The sequence below is a fragment of the Chlamydotis macqueenii genome, chromosome 1 (assembly GCF_036417535.1).
Source record: "Chlamydotis macqueenii isolate bChlMac1 chromosome 1, bChlMac1.mat, whole genome shotgun sequence".
NCBI lineage: Eukaryota > Metazoa > Chordata > Aves > Otidiformes > Otididae > Chlamydotis > Chlamydotis macqueenii.
The window spans coordinates 150,593,043-150,616,533 of record NC_141556.1 but is presented as its reverse complement, the minus strand read 5'-3'; the positions used below and the strand labels follow the sequence as shown (position 1 = coordinate 150,616,533).

At 38.5% G+C, this 23,491-nt stretch overlaps 1 protein-coding gene across 1 annotated transcript in view; it reads left to right on the top strand.

Moving 5' to 3' along the window:
- SEPTIN10 (septin 10) overlaps window positions 1–23,491 on the top strand; it is a 29,776-nt gene that overhangs the window by 1,086 nt on the left and 5,199 nt on the right. Inside the window, 8 exon segments of the mRNA XM_086769944.1 lie at window positions 1–40; window positions 42–338; window positions 7,811–7,928; window positions 8,627–8,822; window positions 10,324–10,510; window positions 13,716–13,877; window positions 14,713–14,809; window positions 15,371–15,539. Of these exon segments, the coding sequence (XP_086626070.1) occupies window positions 1–40; window positions 42–338; window positions 7,811–7,928; window positions 8,627–8,822; window positions 10,324–10,510; window positions 13,716–13,877; window positions 14,713–14,809; window positions 15,371–15,539 (1,266 nt within the window).

Sequence of the window (23,491 nt, the reverse complement as noted above, 5' to 3'; positions counted from 1 at the left end):
GCCGCCGCCGCCCGAGCCCCTCCTCCCGGCGGCGGCATGCTCCGGCAATCACTGCCGCGGCGGCGGCAACGGCCTCGCCGCGCCTCCCCCCGGCCGGGAGGGGCCCGCGCCACAACCGCCCGCCTCAGCGGTAGCGGAGCGCCTACCGCACCCCGCCGCCCCACCTCCGCTCCGCCCTCCTGCCTGTGGCGCTGCCTCCACCGGTCAGGGTTGCCGTGGGGGGGTGCACGCCCTTTTCCCTCGGCGGCAGCACCTCCCGCGCCTTTCCCTCCCGCTCTCCGCCTTCCCCGCTTGGCCTGGCGGGGGCTATGGCCGCTTCCCGTGGCGGTCGGCAGCCGGTAAGTCCCCGTCCGCCGTGCGGAGAGCCGGGAGGGGAGCCCCGCCGAGCGTTAACGGCCGCGGTGGGCAGTGGAGAGCCCCCTGCGCGGGGCCGGGTGGGGCGGGAGGGAGGGTCCGGTAGCACGGGCACCAGAGTGGGAACCGGCCGGGCGGTTGCACCGGCTGGAAGCGCCGCTTGTACCGAGCTGCCCGCGCTGAGGGGGCCGGGGGTGCGAGCGGCTTCAGTGCGGGGGACTTGAGGAGGGGGTGCGGGGCACTTGAGGAGGGGGTGCGGGGCGTGGGCCGGCGGGCGATACGGAGCCCCCTCATGCCCTTTAGTTCCCGGAGCTGCCAGACTGTTAAAAAAAACCAAACAAAAAACCAAAAAATTTGTTAAAGGATCTTGTTTTCAGGTGTCACCCGTAGAGGTCCCATAGCTGTCGCCTGTTTAAAGTAATAAGTTGACTCTTGGCATATTTTCCTACGCATAATGGCAAAGCTGTCAGCTTTGTGCACCGAACGCGTTAGTGCCGGAGCGCTGGCTCCCTTTCGGAGCATGAAATACATCGATTCATTTATGACTTGATCTCTCTGCCGTGTGTTGCATCTCAGCAGTGCAAAGCACAGAAGGGTTTTAGGGACGACACAGAGTGGGAGGAATTTGGGGAAAAATCATCCACCCTGGCTATGCAGGTAGGGCTTTTGCGTTTTCTGGTAGTGGGAGGGGAGGTGAAGTACCGGTGTCTGGTGATTCTTGGCCCATTCCTGCCGCTATGCTGTTACACCTCAGTTAGGCCGGTGGAGCCGTGGCTGAAGCTGCTCCACAAACTGAAAAAATGGAGAACAATTCAAAAAAACCCACTTATTTTGAAGTTTTCTTTTCTTGGAGCGATCTTCATCTGGGGCAGTGTCTTGCTCCGATTCTCGATGGGACACCCGAGGGAGCGGCGTGGGAGCGCAAGAAGGAAGAGGGGTTGCTTTGAGTTTGGGTGCTGAAAGAGTTATTTGTTGGACCATTGTTAGAGGGGCAGCATCATAGGGCCCGAGCACGACCACATCTCGGCCACCCTCCAGCCGAGAGTGAAAGGGCTTCATTCATGTTCCCCTGCTTGCTCACGACTTCACTGTTGAGTGTAGCTTGCGTTCTTGTCGGGGCTCCCCCCCGGAGGGCTCCGTTTCATATATATGGAGCCGGTATGAATGCTTTATAGCTGCAGTATAACACAGTGCAATGCATTAACTTTACATAAGCTTTCTCTCTTCATGCGTATTATGTATATAGAATGAGGTGGAGAGTCAACGTTTCACAGGCTGGCTCTGGGAAGCTGGAAAAACGTCAAGAGAAAAATACCGAAGAGCCAAAGTACGAGAAACAATACCAAATGATTTTGCTGGTTAACATTTGCATGAAGAGTCTGGAGAGCTGCAGTAAATCAGCAAGAGTGAGTGAGAGCGGGAGTGAGGATCCTCTAAGTGGATGGATTTGGTAAGGGAAGAAAAGGAAGCATGTATGTGGAAAACTTTACAGAGAGTACTGTAAAAACAGATGTTTAACATAGTTCTGTAATGGAGGAGGATATTTTTGTATTAGGTTTATAAATGTAAATGATGTAAATGTAATTATTTAAAATACATTGACATCAAATAGTATTTCCTAGTTTAACACATGTGCTGTATAATTGTTAAGCTCTTTCCTGCTACATTCTGGGAAAGATATTATTTTCAATTGTTTTGCAAAAGAAATGTAAAAGCACTCTCAGAATGTCCTCTGGCCTTCTTCTATAAATCTGTTTACAATCAGACTGCACAAAGTCTGAGGTGCAAGTATTTAGTACTTCTGTTTTTTTTTTTAAATTTGACTTCTGGGAAAGTTTTGGCAGCCATTGCCCCCATACAACAGCATACAGTGCCTGTCATTGATTAATTAAAAAGCAGGAAAAAAAAAATCCTTGTTGCAGTCAAAGAGGCCTTCTGATAGCAACCATCACTGTCTCATGCATGACCAGCCTCGCTTTCTCATTTGGACAAGGAATATCAACAACAAGGGGCTGATGTGGTCAAGGGTGAGGAAGACTGACTTGCTGCTCGTCAGGAAATGTGATGCTAAAGCTGCAACAGGCACAGTTGAGCCAGCGCAGCCAAAGGGGTGCAGAACTTCCGAAAGTGAGTGCAGTTGTGATACCAGTACTGATACCAGCATGAGTATTTTTCTGTGCCAAGGTCATCTCAGAGGGGTGCACAGGATTTCCGTTTCTTTGTTTTCCCTTCCTGGACAACGCACAGGTCATGAGAGGCCTTTTCTGCTCGGACCACAAAACCGAATGCTTTCTGCGTAGCAGTAGTTGATCAGTCCTGTCTGAACCAGCACTGTCATCATCGTCCTCTGCCTGGCACATGGAGCGTTAGCTGTGAGGAGCTGGTTTCTTTTCTGTCGTCAAGTCTTGGTTCCCCACCTGCTGCCTCTTGCCACATCTCTCCATAGGCAGCGACGGAGGAAGAGGTACTACGTGTGCTAGGTTTTCAAGTTGCTTAAACGCCTGTTGATGAAGAGAGGCAAAGTGCCTCTGCTTGTTTGTTTGTTCCTAAATGCCTCAAAATACCCTCCAGAAGTTGTCTTCATTAGCAACCTGCACGTTGTGCTCCCTGTTCTCTACTGACAAGGCTGTCACTTCTTCAGGACACCCATTTTATTTTTTTAAAGGTTCTTTCTAAGGTCTCTCCATATATACATGTAAGAAGGAAATCTTGTGGCGACCTGTGGTTTAAGGCAACTTCAGCTGTATTGTGTCTTGAAGCAGGTCAAGTCATTTGAAAGAGATGAGAGAAGAATCCTGGGCTTCTGATGTTTGGACTTATCCCTAAAAATTGTCTGCTGTTTCTGTCATACTGAATAAATTACATGGTAACTGTGAGTGAAATTGTCAAATAAGTTTTCATTGAATCATCTTTTTGGGCCAATACTTTTTTTTTTCTACACACTTTTTTGGGGGGGGGAATATTTTATTCCATACTTGACTCCTGTGTGTTGCTTTTTATTTTATAGAAAAGAATGATATATTAATTCCATGTAATTATTAATGTATCTCCTTTCTTACTCTGCACCTTCATGGACTTTTCTTTCTTTGTATTTTTTTTCTACCTCATCCTCCTATATTTTCTATTCTCTTCTGTGTTATTTTGACAAGACTTCTTTTCAGTTCCCTGTACTCATCCCATCTGTTCTCTGTCTCTCTCACACATGTATCGACATTGAGAGATGTCAGTGGTATGCATGCCTACGCTACACGTCTACATTTTAGGTTTTGAGTGCCCCAAAATGGAAAGCACTTTTCTGCTCCCGACATCTGTTTAGTTTCCTACTTACCTCATGTGTTAGAAAGCAATAGCAACATTGATATTTACTGGATTAAATGTAACTTTGGTTATTAGGAAAGTAATTGACTGCTAGAGAGTAATACGATTTGTTATTGGAAGAGTTAAATATTTTTCGTCTGGTTTAGTGAATGTCAACACCTGTTTATGATAGTGGAAAAGTCAGGGCTCTGAAAGAGTTGTGTTTGGAGTGCACAAACATTGATTACTTTTTTTCTTCAAGCTTTGGAGGGCAAATTTCAGTCATCTCTGCAAGTGGAGTGGCAAGGTAGTAATTTGCCTGGATGCCAAGTCTGGTTCTGCAGAAGGCTTACACAGAGAGATGCATGTAGCCTGAGACCCAGCTTTTGCTGGGGAATGGCCCAGTGTTGTGCAGTTTTAATGTGAAATAGGTGGCAAATTTAAAAGATAACTATTTTTTTTTTAGTTTGTTTCTGAAAGAAAAAAAAAGTTACTGTTTCTCAAACAACAATTTTTCTTTGCACACTGTTTTTGGTTGGCAAGACGACTTTACATAAACCCATGTACTTGATTAACTGAATTTGCAGAAATCCAGATGCAGTTCCATGAAAGCTATGCTACCAACCCTTTAAAAAGGGGGAGAGGGAAGGAGTGAGATGTGATTTGGACCATCTCAAGTTATCTGTATTGTGTGCTATTTTGATGAGAGTATGAATTCTGAGAAAGCGGTGAGAAATAGGACATATATACGGGCATGTGACAGCTCTCACAGCATTCAGATGACAAGCTTTGAGTTATTCACTGAATAAAGTTGGATGAGATGCTGTCTTCAAGCATAATTTAGCTTCTCCATCCAATGGCTGGATAATCTGGTAACTTGATTGCTTTCAGCGTAATTCCTTAATTTTTGAGTTGTCATCATTTTTCTAAACTGGTGATACCGTAGTAACTCCTAATTCTTCACCGTGAGGGTGGTGAGGCACTGGAACAGGTTACCCAGAGAAGTTGTGGATGCCCCATCCCTGGAAGTGTCCAAGGCCAGGTTGGATGGGACTTTGAGCGACCTGGTCTAGTGGAAGGTGTCGCTGCCCATGGCAGGGGATTGGAACTAGATGAAATTTAAGGTCCATTTCAACCCAAACCGTTCTATGATTCTATGTTTATTTATTTGAGAAGTAGTAAGAATGCAAGCATGGGGTCAATTTTGTGGATTTAATTTCTCTGTGTATTTATTAGACCATAGCAGAATGAACCTGTATGAGATGCCAGCATTGAGGGCGAGACACGTGATGCCCTTGGAAAATTTCAGAAGTAAAAGTGTAGGCTATTGTTTTTCTATTGAGAGACTGTGCCAAGTGATGTCAGATGGAACAGGTTCACAAAGCGATTCTTCCGTCAGGAGGGTGGAGGGTGGCGAGTCTCCAAATGAGAGCAGCAGATTTCAATCCTGTAACGTTTGTTGCGTGGAGAACAGAAGTGTAAACATACAAGAATGTAGGGTTCTAAATCAGCCTGACTGAGACCTTCTCAAGTTGAGCTGCATAATGTTCCTTGGAAGTTTTGTAGTCTAAATTAAGAGCTTTTATTGCAGCATTTTTGGTGAAGCTGATTCCTGAAGACTCCGTTGTGTCTGAGCAGTTCCGTAGCAGTTAAAATCCCTGAAAAAGTAGATATCTTTTTAGAATGGAAATAGATTCTGCATCTTTCTATTTCTAGCCTTTAAAATTTTACTACTCATGTAGCATTGGGGCTTTTTTTTTTTTGTGTGTGTGCCACTAGAAGTCTCCTCGTTGTATGTACTGTGATCAAGTAATCTCTGGCCATTTTGTTGAAACAACTTTCATAGGCTATGTTTCTCTGCTATTTCTCTGTAAAAAAATGGGGTTTGAGACCCTGAATTATCCCTTTCTGATCATCCTTCAGTTTGCCAGTCTTGTCTTTTAAGGATGAATCTTAGGACAAGACATTAAATCATGTTCTCATGAATGAGAGAAATAGCATTATGCCTGCTTGAAATTCTTGTTCTCCCCTATCCTGTATGTGTCCCTGCTGACATCCTTGTTGCGTCACACTCAGCTGGTGAACGTTTGAGGTTTTGGGGAGTGGTGGCCAAGGTTTTTGGATTACTGTGTCCTTACCTCTGACAGAAAGAACTAGAAAGAGTCATCTTGTGGTTAAGGTGCTAAATTACGTGTGGGGTGAATGAGATTCATATTCTTGCTCTTTTAGTCTTTTGCTTTCTAAGCAAAGCATGGAGAAGGCACCTTGTTTTGCACGTTTGTTATTTCTCATTGTCCTCTGTTTCACACAGAAATTTGGTCAAATTTTCAGTGATAAACAGCCAATGTAACAGTGGAAGAACTAATTATCGTTGATTTTCGTTTCCAGAAAACAGGAAATTCTTGAGTTTAATTGTTAAATTGTAATTAATCCCTCCCTTCCTTTTGAAAATAAAGTTATGGAGTTAATGTCTATGAGGAGTCCTGTCACTTAGCTTTGTACAACAAATACAGTATAATACCGGTTTCTTCAGCTAAACGCTTTTAAATCCTGACATAGTCTCTTGTGGACGAGGTGGTAGTTACTCTAATGACCTCTGGAAATGGTCAGTAGGATTGTGGATATCAGTGGCTTGTCTGCTGAAATCCAAGTGGACTGGAAGGAAATAAAGTTCTTTTGGCTTGATTTTTTTTTTTTTTCTTGAAAACTAATGGATGGCTAGGCAGGGATTTTGAAGGTAGCCCAGCAGGGTTTGGATTTAGGCTGGTGACATGAAGATGAAAGGCTTCCCTTCTAGGGTTACGCCGAGCCTCTTGCACTGGCTTCTGGTGTGGAGGCTTAATGGTTTGTTTTAGAGGATTGGTCTTATATTGGTGGCAACAGAGGTGGTTTGAATATCAGACTGTGTAACTATAGTTGTTAGATGTGCTGCCACTTTGTCTCGGATGCACTTGTCTTTAAATGGACGGGATACTGACAGTTTTCAGTATTTCTCAGACCTTTTTAATAGTAGTTGCCATATGGTAGAATACCTTGAGATATTTCCTTTTCAGACATGCGCTAGATTAACATTTTTTTTATAGCCCTAAGATGTCCTATTTTCCTTTTAAATGGTTCACTTTGCTTACACATTTTTCCTCATTACATTGGTCTAAAATGGAGTTATTTGATTATAATGGTTTGAAATGAGAGTTAGTGCAGTCTGTAGTCCCACGGAAGAAGTCCTGTGCAGAACAAGAAGAGGATGAGTATTTGCTGTGGGGAATGCCCATATCCTTCTAGCTACAAGAATTCTGAAAGTTGCTATGCATGCCTATTACAAAAGGTGGCACTTTTATGGGCTTCTAAGTATTACAAAAAACCCGTTTCCTACTGTTTGCTATATACATGTTCCCAGGAACCAGTAATGGTTTCCAATTCCATGTGGATTGGAAACATAAGAGAAAAAATAGCATGGACCTGTCGCTGTTTATGCTTTTGATATGGAATATTTGTTTTAAAAGACAGTTAATTTGTATGAACCAAGGTATTTCCTTTTAGTCTTACGCATTTTTAGTATGCTTGTTGCCTTGGTGTCATGATGCTAGATTGCTAGCTGACATTTGAAAGGGAATGTGCACCTCTAGACATTTCTAATATACATATTATCTCTTAGAGTTCTGATGTGTAGATACTGTATTGTTTTACATAAATAACAATTTCCATTCCAGCTACTCAGATTGAGTTCTGATTGATAACATATACCTTCCTGTGATGATGGTCCCTGTTGTGACTTCTGCTGCTTAAATTATTTTCAAATATTTTCTTCTTACTTTCTAAGAGCAAATCAACTGTGATCTATTTTCCGTCTACAGTTTTCAGTTTACATTTTCAGTTGGACTTGTCTATATTGCATTCATGTTTCATGGGTTTTTTTTTTTTTTGCAAAACATGGACTTGACTTTGAGCCTGCAAATAGTTCTGTAAAATAAATTTGAATATTTTCTCAAATAATGGAATAAAGTTGATTTGACAGATCTTTTTTCAGACTTTTCCTTTTCATAGTTCCATGTAAATCATAAGGAATAAGTTCTAGCTTACTAGTAGAGTTCCTTTGTTGCCGTTGCTAATTGCTTTACAACTCACTTCACTAACAGATTTTAAAATTATTTTTCTCTAGCAAAATGATGGCTATCGAACTTTATCCTTGTCTGGCCATGTTGGTTTTGGTAGTTTACCGGATCAACTGGTTAAAAAATCCATCAAGCAGGGCTTCTGCTTCAACATTCTTTGCATTGGTAAGTAATGTCTGGGTGGTTTAAGGCTTTAGAAGTATACTAGTCCTTAGGAAGTGACTGAAATTTAAATCCAATTGCAATGTTAAAATATTTCTTTAATGTTAAGCATGAGCTATAATTCCACCCCCTCCCCTAGCTTTGCTTATTTATATCCATCCTTTGTTTTTGTATTTAGCATTTTCATAAACAATATGAAGACCAAAAATGTTGAAAATGGATGTCATGCATTTATTGATTTATGGGCTACACTCTCTTTTTACTGTAACAAAGCTTCAGATCAAAAAACCCTAAAATTCCAAGGTGATGTTACGGAAGTATTTCTGTAGTTATCAAATGTTTGCTCTAGTATTTTATCCTTATTCATAAAAACCCTATGTTGAATCCTGTGGTTTCACAGCTAATTACTTAGCTTTTTCAAACCTGTAGGAAAGTAGTTCACCCTTTTAAAGCAAGCAAAGCGTCAAGATGCTGTTACTCATCAGCAGGTAGCTCTCTCTTATCTGCAGGATGAAAAAATTAACTAAAAGATATTTAGTGCTCGTTATGAAAAAGGAATGCGGGCAACCAGTTTGCTCAGAGAAATCAATTGACAAGTTTTTGTGTAAATTTTTGGAGTTGCTGTGATAGCCCTTCCCATGCTTAGTAGGTATTTAATTGATGTGCAGAATGTCTTCCTCAACCCTTCTATTTAACTTTAGGGGAAACTGGAAGTGGGAAGTCTACCTTGATAAACAGTTTGTTTAACACCAATTTTGATGAGCCTGTGTCAACGCATTTTCTGCCAAGCGTGCGACTTAAAGCCCAGACGTATGAACTCCAGGAAAGTAATGTTCTTTTGAAGCTGACCATTGTCAGTACAGTGGGGTTTGGTGACCAGATAAACAAAGAAGATAGGTAAGTGCCCTCTTGTTGCTATGGTATGCAGACGTTTTGGCCTTCAGTTGCAAGTTGATTTTTCTTTGGGCTTTGTAGTAAATATTTGTCTTACATATGTTCCAAATATTTGGTTAACTGTTTTCTCTGTGTACCAAAGTAAACACGTTTTTCTTCTCATATAGGAAATGGTTTAAGAAATCAGATGAACTTTGCCCCTTTCTTTATGATATAATCTTTTATATATGTATGTAAATAAAATGTGCAATAGTGACTAGAGTTTCTTTTGGGGTGGAAGACAGGAGGGAGAAGGATATCGGGAGACTTTTTAAACCACCAAACGGGTTATAAGGTACTGTAGATTATATAGATTAGATCTATAGGGTTTTTAACAATTTGATTGGAACATTTTGAAGACCTTAAACTGGAAGGAACATCAGGTGGATTACTGAAGGCCTTTGGTTTTTATGTTGGACAGCTTGATCAGAGGTTGTAGAGGTACCGCACTAGGGTCTTTCAGAACTTTTTTGGAGTCTCTCCTTAGATGAATTGAAGATTTTAAAATATTGAGCTGTCTCTCAGCAGATTTTATTTCTTTCACCTTAATTGTCAAGGATTTTAGCAATTCTTCTGCTATATGAGTTCCTAAATGGTGACGATTATAAATGAAGGTTAGAGAGTTGCATTACGATTATCATGAGAGCTATGGCTTATCGTACGACTGGAAAATAGCTACTGCTAGCGACTTGGATGAATGAGATGCAAGTAGATATTAACATAGATATTAGTAGATATTAGAAGCTTTGCTGTGTGGTATAGGAGCTGCCTTTTAGTCCTTCTTTTAATTTTGTGTGTGACAACTACTAAATTTTGATAGCATCTGATCTGGTTTATAAACTTTGTGTAGCAGCAGCGATGTTGCTTGTACATCTAGCAAGACTTTCTTTTAGAAAGCAGATTATGATCTGGTTTTAAGTAAGATAAAGTATACTTAAACTCTACTTATTGCAAATCAGATTTACATTCTTCTCTTACATTCCTGCTTTTCAATTTTTATCTATTGTTTAAGAGCTCTCTCATGTACAGTACTTCATCTTCAGAAGATAAAGGAAGTCCTATTTCTTGGTACTGGTAATTGCATGTTCTTTCTTCTGTCTAAGAGTTTCTTTTATCTTCCTTGTGTCTAAGAGTTTTGCAGTTGCACAGCTTGATTGCAAAAATGTATAAAATATCACTTGAGAAGATGGGTTATAATCATAACTAACTTTATGTAGTTTTTTTCACTAATAGTAGCTAGGAAATGTTTTATCTGTATTAAGTGCACAATTCTTTTTTTTGAGTTGCCTTTCAGAAATTAAGATTATTCTGTACATTTCATTTTCTGCTGTAGCGGGTAGATACTCGAGCAGCCTTTCGACACCTAAAGCAAAAATTCACAAATCAGTACAAGACTAATTCCTTTCTTAGTTTGACTCTGTTTAGGAGTAGCTAACCTCTGGTTGTGAAATTTTGTTTCTTACAGCTGTCAGCCAATAGTGGATTATATAGATGCACAATTTGAAGCCTATCTCCAGGAAGAACTGAAAATTAAACGTTCTTTATTTAGCTACCACGATACTCGCATCCATGTCTGCCTCTATTTCATTTCGCCTACAGGCCATTCCCTAAAAACCCTAGATTTGTTAACCATGAAAAGCCTAGACAGCAAGGTAAGACTTTGAAACAGAGTTCTAAGAATTTGTCTTATTTTCTGAGGCATCTTACAGCTTTTAGATCCTCTACTGCCTTTCAGTTCTTTATCTGTGTGTTTGATTTTGAGATGTTTTTTAATACTGGTATACATTCAGTTCAGAATAAATTGGTTCCACAAGTAGCTTGCAGTTCATCACCCATTTATTTACCAATCAAAAGAGGAGAGAGACATCTGGCAAGAATGTTGAAAAAAGAAGCACAAGGAGATTTTTAAAAAAAAAAAAAAAGTAAAAAATTAGAACCACACCCGCTTTACTTTTAACAAACTGTTAACATCTTACTGTGATTGGATAGGGTAGCCTCTGTGAGTAGTGTAATGTTTCTAATTAAGCATGTTTCTAGTATGGAGGTTTGGGACTCCTGGAAAGCTGGCATATGAAAAGCTTTGCGGCACTGTGATCTTTGTTACAGATAACTGAAGAGGCAAGTGCCATCTACAGAACAGGCTGCCAGCATGGCTTTTTCTAAGATAGGCTACATTTGTGTTTTCAACTTTACATCTTGGTTTGTTTTGAAAGCTTTAAAATAACAGTTTCTGGTGTGATTAAGTGCACTTTCTAAATTCTTAGCTTTCTTCCTGTAATGAAGCTGTGTGAACTGCATGAAGCTAAATGTTTAACCCATTGTAAGAAATCTTACATCACTTGGGTTTGAGAATTTTGTTTAATTTTGGGAAATTTGAAAACTTAAATGCATTTACTGTTCCTCTCGCCCTTTCCTTTCTGCTGTACTAGAGCCTCTCCTGCTAAATTTTCTTTCTGCATTTTCTTGTTCGTGAGATGTTTCTTCAAGATAACAAGGATCAAATCAGCTGTCTGTTCCACGTTTGTAAGTGATAAGCACATTTGGTATTTTTGTAATTTTGTTTGGGGATGTATTTTGCGTTTTGAACTTTCTCAATAGCACAGAACAAGTCAGAGGGAGATGTGGTGGAAGGAAGGTGGGGGAGAGCAGGGTCACTTATTTCTGCTATGGTGTCGGTTTGAGAGAGAAGTAACATGCGTGGATAAAGTTTATCCTGGTGACTTTACATGGTCATTCTGCATTGCTATTGAATGAGGCAGTCTCTGCTGCTTCTTCCCGTTGTGCATGCTGAACTATTTTGGGCCGCCAGTTCCCTGGGTGAGGGAACTGATTTAAATTGAAACCTGAAGATTTTTGCTTGGTTAGGGAACTGGTGAAGCTGAAAAGTAATCTGTTTCCTTGGACAGCTTGCACAGATTTTGATTCTACCTGGCAATGAGCAGCTGCAGGCAATGGGAAGGGGAGGACTGTTGGTTTTATTGCAAGTGTAGACTGTTTATGTGGAGTTAAAGTGATTCTGTGTTAATGGTTTTGTAGCAAAATTCAGTTTTGCAGTTGTTGAGAGTTGTAGCTGGGGAAGAGGCTGGAAGGGAGCCAGTTGGTTTCTGAGTGAGTAGTTGGGCCTAGAAGGGAGCAGTGGGACTTGAGGCACATCTGCATGTGGTCCAAACCAACACAATTTAAGTCTCTTGTTAGTACAAATGTGTGCTTTCAATTAATGTCGTTCTTGGATGAAAGTACTGAGATGCTAGTTTTTGACTAAACCTTAGATGCTGCAAGCAGAAATGAATTTTGTTTAACAAATTAAGCAAAGATAACTTTTTTTGGTTGCTTATCTAAAGCCAGAGTAATATGGCTTTTAAATTTTAATACAATGGTTGTGATTTAATATCAATGTTGATAGCTGTAATCCCAGTTTCTGACAATTTTGCTTTTCTTTTGTTAGTAAGTCTCCTCAGTAGTCTTTCTCTGCTATTCATTACCTAAGAAATTCTCTCCTAATTAACGAGTGCTTGCAAAACTTTCATGTGGAAAAGACAGAGTGAAGGTTAATTTAATTCTGTGTTCCATTAATTTTTAAAGGTAAATGACAGAAAACCTAAATTTATGTCCCTCAGCTAATTTGATTGAAGCTGTGAATTACTCAGATCTGTAATAGGTTGTTTATACAGTCCTAAATTAACTCAGTTTTATTTAAAAAAAATATATCCTAGCATTTTATTTGATTTTAGATATTTTACTTCATTCATGCTTAGGTTGCATATGCTACACAATTAAGGACTATCATCAGGTAATCTTAGAATTTATACTTTGGAGTTGGCATATTTTTTTTTTCACTTGGATATTTTGCTTAAGACAGAAGATTTATTTCAAAACCATCAATTTTGAATCTGTTCTTGAAATTCAATGCTTAGGCATTACCATTCAGACAGAATATTCATAAGAGTAAAAAGAATGTGTGTGTGATTTTTTCTTTTTTTTTTGGTTTTTTTTTTGTTTTTTTTCTGCTTCCTTTTTTTTGCGTCTGTTATCAAGGAACTCTGTAAAACTCTCATCTTCAGAAGTCTGGAAGAATTATTGGTATTGTTCTTCCAAAATGTTTGGACGTTGGCATTAATTTTTTGTATCTAGTTCTGAAAAATGCATATTTTCGGAGCGTTGATAGTATTTTTAAGAAAAAGTTGGCATCTACTACCTTCCTAAGTTACTGTCATAACTCTTGTAGGAAATAGGGCCACCTGTTTTCACCTTGGTGGAACTGAATGGTGAGTTCTGAATAATCAGTGTAAAGACTGGTAAGCAAGATTCTTCAGTCTTTGTCATTCTTCTGCTCGCAGCAGATACTTGAGGAACTCTTTGCAGTTGGCAGGTGAACAAGATGATGTTGTAGCTGAAAGGAACCCAAGGAAAAGGCTCAGGGGTAGGCAGGGTTTGGTAGCCAGTTTCCTTGTCTTTGTGCATTTAAACTCTCCACTTTCATTTAACACCTAAACCATGTCCCCCAGTGCTAGAAACTGAAACTATTTTTTTTTATCAGAGATAAAAATGCTTAATGTCATTCAGCTAATAAGTAGGCATTGCTGTTCTTTTGAGTACTTCACTGTATGAGACCTCTTTCCTTGTGCTTTTCTCAGAATAAATTAGTTTTAAGGGACTATATTAGATAATCTGTTGTTTTGTTGAACAATGCCAGTGAATGTATTTTTCATGGTTTGTGAAGCTTTGATACCAATTGATGGAAAAGTTTGGACGATGAGGGAAGTTTTAAAGAGCTTATTTCCAAACAATTTAATTTATAAAAGATGTCACCTCAAAATGGAAGTCTTACACTTTTCATGTAATTTGTATCATTAATAGGTGAACATTATACCAATAATAGGCAAAGCAGACAGCATTTCTAAAACCGAACTACAGAAGTTCAAGAACAAAATCATGAGTGAATTAGTTAGTAATGACGTCCAGATATACCAGTTTCCAACTGACGATGAAACCATTTCTAAAATTAATACCATCATGAATGTAAGTAAATGACAAAAACATTGATATCTCAGCACTAAAGCATCCCTCTCTAATGCAGATTCATGCCTGTTCTTTCACTGTTATCTTGAGGCTTATGGGTTTGTATGGAACATGTTTGTTTATTTTTCTCTCCTTAAAGAGCTCCGCCCCCCCACTGGCAAATCCTCCTGTCCCTCTGCTGTTGATATCACTTGTTTTAGGAGGCTTTTTCATTTTGACTGAGCAAGAGAAAAGAGATTCTCACTCATAAACACTTTTTCTGATTGCTGGATAATCAATATATAATTACTAACATAGGTGGACATTTTGCTTGATTTTAACTTGAAATTAGGACAAATTTTTTCTGGGGGTTAGAAAGTCAGGTATAATTGTGACTATTTTACGATAGTCCTTTCAGATCCTCCCAGCAGTATTTGCCAGCTTCAGCTAAGCTTGTGAAGCAAGATGTCTTTGCTTTGAGCACTTTGTCTGTATTTGCTGTTCATGTGCATATGTTTGCAGATGCACATGAACATGTGTTTGCATGTGCTGGGGTTTGAAAGTAGGGAGGAGGAGCCGGTGTGTATGGGTCTGCAGTCCCAACCTCTGTCCCCTGTACCAGGGAGCGAGGATGTGCCTTCTGCTGTGGGGAAAGGTGGTGGTCTGGTACTTACCCCTGTCATGCTCTGCTAGTGATTTATTTTTCAATTAATTATTATTATTTTTTTTTTTTTTAAATTTGGTCAGTTGTTGTGGGTCAGCATGCAGACAGTAACCCACCCTCTATTTTTGGCCGAGATGTAATGGGACCATCAGAATGCCGAGAGATAAGACTGTACTGATGTGACTCTTACAGGGGCATTTGCCATTTGCCGTAGTAGGAAGTACGGAAGAGGTGAAAATTGGAAACAAAATGGTGAGAGCTCGTCAGTACCCTTGGGGCACTGTGCAAGGTAATGAATTCTCAAAGGTATTTTTACAAGATTTTTGTCGTTGTTGTTGAAGTACAAAATTCATCAATACTGAAAAAGGCTGGTATTATCCACTGATGCCATACTAATTGTATTTTAGATGAACAGATGAAGGTGTTTAGCAGTTAATACTTGAGGTGTGCACTAACTGGTAGTTTCATCAGCATTGATGCATCCCTGGAATCAAGCTATGAGATGGTGTATGTAATATTTGTGTAGGTTAGTATGGTGGTGGTGTGTGTAGCGCTACAAAATTTCAAAGTTATGTGATTGTCAGTAAAGAGGGAAAAAAGGAGAGAAATTAAATGTTGCTCAACGAACAGGAAATCAGGATGCAGTACTCACCAGTACTTACAGTTAGTGCTTGAATGCGTATGTTAGAAATTATAAGGAAGTATAAGAGGTGTAATGAACAATGAGATGCCTTTTCCTGGAACTATAATTAGTAAACAAAATAAATGAATCTCAACGCTGTTTAAAATGTATTCAGACAATTTTACTACTTGTGCGTAATAATAAAATCTTCCTTTTTTAACTGATTAGTGGAAAACGAGAACCACTGTGACTTTGTAAAGCTTCGCGAGATGCTGCTTTGCACAAATATGGAAGACTTAAGAGAGCAGACTCATGCACGACATTATGAGTTGTACAGACGCTGCAGACTGGAAGAGATGGGCTTCAGAGACATTGGTCCTGAGAACAAACCGGTCAGGTAAAGGACTTCATATGCAGCACTTGCTTTCAGCATCCATTCACTTCACATTTAACTGTGTCAATCCAATACAGAGCAGAGTTCATACATATAATAGGTTTTCTAAGAGGGAAAGAATTGCTTTTTTAAAAAAAATCAGAGTAAGTATGCAGCTGTTCATTCAGTTATCTTCATGGAGATGTATATAGGATTGTATAAGCATTGCTTTTAAAGGCATACAAACTAGTTGTATTTCTGAAATCTTTCTCTTTTAGAAATCTGGGGATTTTAATTTTTGTCCTGGAGAATGTAAATTTTCTTCAGGTACATGCACTTTATGACTTAAATGATTTTCATGATATATTAGCATGCTGTTTTGTTTTCTTGCTTAATAGGATCTGATTCTGAACAATGATTTGGTCGGACTCAAAGTTCAGAAGGAACTGAAGCAAAAACTTTTACTAAATCATTGGTTTTGCTGTTCGCTTCCCACGTTATCTGCCATAATAACAAATGTCCAGCCTTTTCAGGTCAAGAAATCTCTTGCTAGACTGTGGGAAGTTAATAGAGAATTTCAAAGGAAAGTTAAGCAGAGGGTTAGAGACACTAGCTTGTTTCATGCAGTAAAGCTGCTTTCTGCAGGAGATATTTACAATTTCTATATCCAGTTTGTATAATCTTTTATTTCCAGTTCTGTCATCTCCCTCTCCCTCTTCCAACTTCCTTTGGTTGTTTTATGCATGTGACTGTATTTTGCAAGTGTTTAGCATCCTGATGGGGAAGAACTGATGCTTCAGGAGTTGTTCAAGCCTTCATGATTTAGCAAAGTGCTATTATTGCATAGTCATGGTGGGAAACACCGACTTAAACCAGACATGAAAACAAGATACGACTTTGCATTAAAACCAGTTTCTAGCGTGTTGAACCAACGGGTTTGCTTACTTCTTGTTTTACTTAGTGATCAGACTGTCTTTACCCATTCTGTTCTGGTAAAAATAAGTGACTTTTAAATGGCTTTCCTCCAAACAGTTGTTTTTAGTGGCTTAAATTCTTTACTTTCACCTGTATGTTTCACAGAAGTTCTAAGGCCTTTGCAGTTCCTGTTGAGTTGTAGACTGTTGATGGAGCAGCATTTCTTTCATTTTGACTAGGTCTAATTTATATGTTGTTCAAACAATAATAATTAAATAAGATTGATGTGGCCAAGGAAGGTGCTGGATGTGGGCATTTTTTTCTGAAGTCTTAATGCCAAGGCACATTTAAAGATTAGTTCATTTAGATGATCTTGAGCTGACTGTGATGAATCACAGCAGTGTCTTGACATTTCTCTTGACTTGACAAGAAAGGAATAAATCCTTTTCATAAATAACGAACCAAAGGGGAATGAAGTTTGAAACCTGCTGAAACTGACCATAGACTTTCATTGGTTTTAGGTTTAAGTTTAAGAACATACACTAACAGCTGATATCTTGTTAACTTTGTCCAGGGAAAGCTTTTTTTTTAGAGATTTGCTCATGGCAGTATTGACTGCAGTACATTTCGCTTTTTGAATTTCACAATGTACAGCCTTCTCAAGATAAGAGTTAAAGTGTAAAAATTATTATCCACAGAACTGTTTTCTTCCGCAAACACAAGGACTGTCTTTGTAAAACCCCTAAACAGTTTGCATTTTACGTAAGGTATAGAGTGGCAGGTTTGTATCAGGATGTCATAGTATTTTATGCTTCAGGAGTTGGTTTAGAAATGGATTGCTTCATGGAAATACAGAAAAGCAAAGTTCCCTCTGGTGTGTAGTTTTTATGTGTAACCCACTGTATGTCAGTTTATTGAGAGCTTTTTGGCAAGACAATACACTTAATAATTAGCTTTGGTAAATCTCATCTATTGAAAATGTCATTGTTTTGGAAGGATGAGAATAGGAATTCCATAAGAATCTAGAAAAAGTAACTTGTTCCCAGATTTACTGCGACAGGAAGAGAAAAATGGGACTGGATCTAGGATTTGTGGTAGTCCCTCAGTTATGTGGCACAGTGAATGACACTGAGGTCTGAAAGAGAAGGCATTTGGTCTTTGGGGAGAGATATTTTATTATACCATAAAAAGGGAAGAGAATTTAGAGGATCTGTGTGTAGTGTAATTATCAGACTTACCCATGAAGTGTTTTATGAAGCTAATGAGGAAACGATTGAAAGTGTCATCCTCAGCTGTGTGATAGAAAACATCTCTTTCCATAGAGGAAGTTCAGTGCTTCCCATTTTGCTGACTTGTAAATTGAAATATCTTTCAGAATAGGGACTATCCTGTTCTCCTAGGCAAAAATGTATTATTAAATTGTCATCCTCTTTGTCCTTACAGGTGTTTACAGTATATACGCATGGATTCTAAGAGCTATAATTTTAAAGTATTGTTAATATGGCATAGCAGTGTATGACTGATGATTAAAATTGCATGCTACGTCTGTAAATAATGATCAAATGCATGTTGAAAAGTCATATTTTGTGCCTGTGATGTAGCTGTCTACATACTAAATTTCATAATCTGAACTGAGTTATTTTATGTAAATTTAGAAAATTTCAGCTAGACTTGAATAGTTGGCTGATTTTACTGCGCTGGCATTTGTAGCATTTGAACACTGTCACTTAAGTAGCTGACATGCCCTGTCTTTTGGCATGACGTGAAAAAGCTGCCTGTGAAGTTCCTGTACCACTCTTTTGGCTCTGAAAGTACAACAGTAGTTTATTCATCCAAAATTGTACACCACTGCAAAGCAAACCGGGTAATTCTTGGATTTTCAGCTACCTTGTGAGATAGGTTGTGGGAAGACATCTGTAAAGGCTTTCACTCTTACCTGTAAAAAAAATGTATTGACAAGCATGGGAGACATGGAAAGAGATGGTTTCAGCATGCAACGGGAAAATATATTTACATCTTTATTACTAGGTGTGAGGAGGGAAAATAAAGATAGTAGTAGCCTGAAGTGACTGTCTTGTGTACACTTTAAAAAATACCCATTCCCTAATCCTATATTTTTTTGTGAATTTGTGTCATAATAACTTTTTAATTTGTTTATTTGCGGCCCTATGAGGGAGAAGACAGGTTCAACCTGTCAACTGATCCCGTAAGATACGATGAAGTCTTCCCTGATTTTCTCCCCTGGTCCATTTACTTTTATACTGTCTCTTACATCAAGGTGGAGTTTGAGTGACTCTAGTCATACATTCTTTTATTGCTAATTGGTGTAAAATTCTCTCGCCTCATTTCTTAAAGCTATAGTAAAACTTATAGGGCACGTGAGGGATGGTCTCACTTTGGAGGCAGGTAGCCTTTGGGATGGAGGTTTGTTTTACCATTATAATTAGATTATAATGAGCAGAGTGCATCTAAAGGACATGATTTCGCCACAGTTGCTGGCTCAGCAACTGGTATTCTTCTTGTTTGACAGCTGTGATGCAGTTTATCAGCTACTATGTGTCTTATCAGCCACCAGGTACCCTGATGTTCCCGTCCCTGCAGGGAGTATAACAGAGTTTGACCGTGGTATCTCCACTCTGCTCCACCCTCGGTTCTGTTGAAGGGAGGCAGGATGTGGTACCTAGGGAACTGCTGCAGCGAGCATGCCAACTGCATTTCATCTTGGAAGTAGCAACTGTGTTTTATCCAGGAAGTTCTTCCATTAGGATGAATCTTAAAGAAACTAATTTCCTGTCTCCAGTCATTGTCCCACACCACCATATGGTGCTTCGGGGAATAAATGGAGTACCATCTAAGGCTAAACTTAGTCATATAGGTATAATTTGGTTTCCTAGCCATGAAAAGCAGACCATCAGGAATGGGCTTGGAAAACCTGTTACAGCAAAAATTATATAATGAAGTCAATGGATAGCGGAGTATTTGAGAGGATGGTTTATGCATTTTATGCAGTATCTGTTGGATGTAAAATCCAGGAAGTGCTTTTATTATAATTTTTTAATACTTAAAATTGAGATTTGCATTTCTTTGTTGTTGAAAAGTAAAGATAGACCATTTTTTGTGTGGATGGTTTAGTCCTACCCTTTGATGGTCCCATTACATTCACTAGGAACACGAATTCCTAGTTTCAGGTCAATCTCAGCAAGAGATAATTGCTGAGATGTCCTGAATGGAAAAATTAGAGTTAGTTGAGAACAGAAATCTAGACATGAAGAGTGCTTCCAGCCAAACAAACTTCTAAATACATGCACAGCTAGTAAGCTTAGATATTTGCAAGGGAGGAGAGGATTGCTACTGTTTGGAAGTTGGACGTTTTTAAGTCCAGTTCCCAGTCTAAGCGATGTTATCGCTTACGAGGACATCCTTGTTTTAAAAGACGAAAACTGATAGGCAAGGGTCCATTGAAAAAAACCAAAGATTGATATTCAGACTGTATGCTTGCATGTTTGGATTCTCTGTTGTTAATAATTCTGTTGTTTAGTTGTTTTTCTGTGCTCAGAATTAGAATTTGTTCTTCATCACAATTGCAGTTAAACGTAATTGTGACATAAATATCTCAGTTTCTCAATGTGGGAGCAATCATGTATTCCATGCTGTACTCCTCCCTGATATTATATATATCCCTGGGATTTTCAGACCTTGCAGTTCTTAAACAAAAACATGTTTATCTTTCAGTCTATTTTGAGGATGATGACAGAAAAACAGGAAGGATTCAGTTTACATGTAGAGGAAGGTTGATATGACTATAGTTGTCTTTTCTGAGAAAGGAAACCTAGTATCTGAAAGGCTATTAGACTTCTTCCTTAAAAAGTTACTTGGGAACGGAGTTCATCTGACCAACTGCCGACCTTTGCATTTGAGCTAAATATTTCAATCTCCTCCTGGTAAGAATGAGTTGCATCCAAAATACCTGTTTTTCATGCCTCCACTGGGAAAATGGTAATTATTTAGATCTACCACATCTAGTGTTGCTTGGTATCAACTTACGTAGTTCACTGAGTCAAGGGACTGTGCTAAAAATACCTGCCATTAGTTCACTTTTAAATTTTTTAGTTTTTCTGACATATCTTAATTCATAGTTGAATGTTACGCAAAAAGTAGCAAGTGTAGTTTTCAAATTTGAAAACTTTTTAATATTTAAATGAACAAACTGTAAAATATTTTGTAAATATCAGTGTTGTTCAAAGCACACAAACATTTTGTTCCACTAAGAGTTGAATTCACTTCAATCAGAGTCTTTCTTTATGAACATAACATTTGATTTGCATCCTTGTATTTAGGCTTCCATGTTCTAAGTCTTATGCAGATAAAAAATTTGTATGTCACAGCTGTGCCCCTGTAGAAAGGTAGATGATAGAGTTGTTACAGGCATGTAATGGATTAGTAAGGTGTAGACTTTGTTCACAATCCCTTCCCTTCTTCCAAAACCTCAATAAGAATACATTATTTAACTAATTATCTTTAACATCTTAATTTTGTGAGTGGTTTTGTACAGAGTGTAAAATTCTAGAGGTCTAACCCGGAAGAATGAGAGAACCTGTGAATTTGGTTTTCATAGGAGAAGCAGTGAAACCAGTCTTCAGGTAAACTGAAAAGTGTTTTACGGTGAGCAGTGGTTGCAGTAATGTTGAAAGGATTGGGTCAAGATCTGGTGAAATATTTCCCTCTCCTTCGCAAACCTCCTAAAACCAAAGACTTTTTGGATCGTTATGTTGCTGATATGCCAAACACAGAAGAGGAAAGTTTGTTTTAATTTTGTCTTTGTGATTTCCAGAACAATTCGGTCCAGGGAGAGGGGGGATTTAAATAATACAGTTTTATTTTGCCTCTTCCCTATACATGTAATTTGATTACTTAGTAAATCCAGTGTCTTCAAAGTTAATCTTTAACTAATTTTGAGACAAAATTGCTTTTGCCTGATAAACTAGCTTAGGTTGAGTCTAAAGATGTCCATGTAATGAAATGAAGCTGCAATTGCATCATGTTAGCTTAATCTAGCACTTGCTGTAGTGGCTTTATTGCACCCAAAGGCAGCATGCTAGCTAGCAGAACTGACAGAAGGCCCAAAAGTGTGTGTAGTGAGATTGCTAGCACCTGGAAAACCTGTGCTGTGGCTTTATTGTGATTACATATGCTGTCTAAACTTAAAGATTGTGTGAATTAATATACCTGTGTGAAGACTATGCCCTCATTTCATGTGCTAAATACAATTTCAGGATGACCTAAGTTACTTCACAGCTGGTAAAAAAAAAAAAAAAAAGGCCAAACCCAAAAAGTTTGTTGTTCTGAATTTGTTTTGTTGCAATGTATTGCTCAAATAAGATGAAATAGGAAAAATGTTCCTGCCTTGAGATCTTACAAACATTAAGTCTGCGTGTGCAATTTCAAGACAATTCTTCTCTCTCTTTAGATTATATTTTGAATACAAATAAGAAACATCAGGATTGGGAAACTGCCCAGTCATCGTAAATTTAGATATGGAAGAGAGATTTTAAGCTTATTGTTGCTCTGAATAATTAACTTTTTAGGTGTCCTTTTTTGTAAGTCTTTCTGTTTATAAACTGTTTTAATAGAAACAGTAAAAAATGAGACTTTGAATCTGGTACAAAAGTGTGTATATGTATTAAAAATATAAAGCAAATGTAAATATTTAATATACATACATATTTATTTTACATCAGAGTGGAAGGCATGAAATACCTGGCAAAGGACAGTAACTCTTGATAGCTGAGAAGGGCTGACTGGTCAGCACTCAGGAAGTGTTAGGAGAGATGAATGGCATAAAAGAAGAAAGAGGCAGAATGTTAGCCATGTTTTGATCCATTCATAAGCCCTATGTCCTACAAGACACTGGACAGATCCTTTTGTTTTTGTAATAACCATTGCCACAGCTCTGATCCACCAATTCTGCTTCTCTGGAATCTTGTGACTTAGAAAAGTTTGTGGTAAATGTTTTATTAGAAGAACTTGTGTCGTTAAGCAGGTTTGCTTTTCAAAGGTAGTGTGCTCTTTGGTGTATGAGATACATCATGAGATTCATGTGTATATAAGCTCCATTCCTTTTTCCCTGAAAACCAGAACTTGCCAGCGTTGTGGTGATAGCAGTGATAGTACAGACCCTGAAAATGTCAAACCTTTAGTAGAATTTGAATAAATTACCAGCATTTTTCATTTGCTACGGTATGCTTTGATACAAAAGTAGTTTCTTAAATTCACATACCTGTTGTTTGGAGGAAAAAAATGTCTTGTGTACTGAAATGTCTAATAGAGTAACTTTTTTTAAAAAAAAAAAAGAAGGGAGATAGCATAGATTTGAAAGTAAATAAATATTTTTATTACTTGCTGTTTTGTTATGTTGCTCAATGTTGCTCAATGTTCAGAACTAATTTACACCTCCTATATAATTTGTAATATGAGTGTGGTATGTACGCAGTATATTCGCTTCTGGGAAGAGGATTCAGAAAGAACAAGCAGTCTTGAGGTTTTGGTCGATGCATCTTGGAAAGTAACCCTTTCTTTTGGGTGCTGAACTACTTAGGAAATTGTATTTATTCTATATTAATGTAATTCTGCCATATTTAAATTTTGACATTACATAGAATGATATATATTTTGAAGGTCCTATTGTTTTCCTTTCTTTTTCATATAGGAATAATCAGTTTGTTAGTTGTCTTAATCCTGTTGATGCATTATTTTTGTAATGTCCTATTTTAAGACTGAGGCTTCACAATGCAGAAATTTTGGTGGATTTTTCTGGCAATTTCAGTGTCTTATTAATAAGTAGCTTAAAGAAAAAGGTTATGCAAGTTGGAGACAGAAAGTTATAACTCGGTTATTTTAGAACATAGATTCCTAAAGTGCTGTATTTACTTTGAAGTATAAATTGCCCAGGAGCTGTTAGCGTAAGTAATTTTATTCAGGGTTGTTTACTTAAATAAAAATTTAGAAAGGTGAGGTGCTTACTTCTGTTTAGATTTGTTTAAGAATTTTTATGTGGGGAGCTA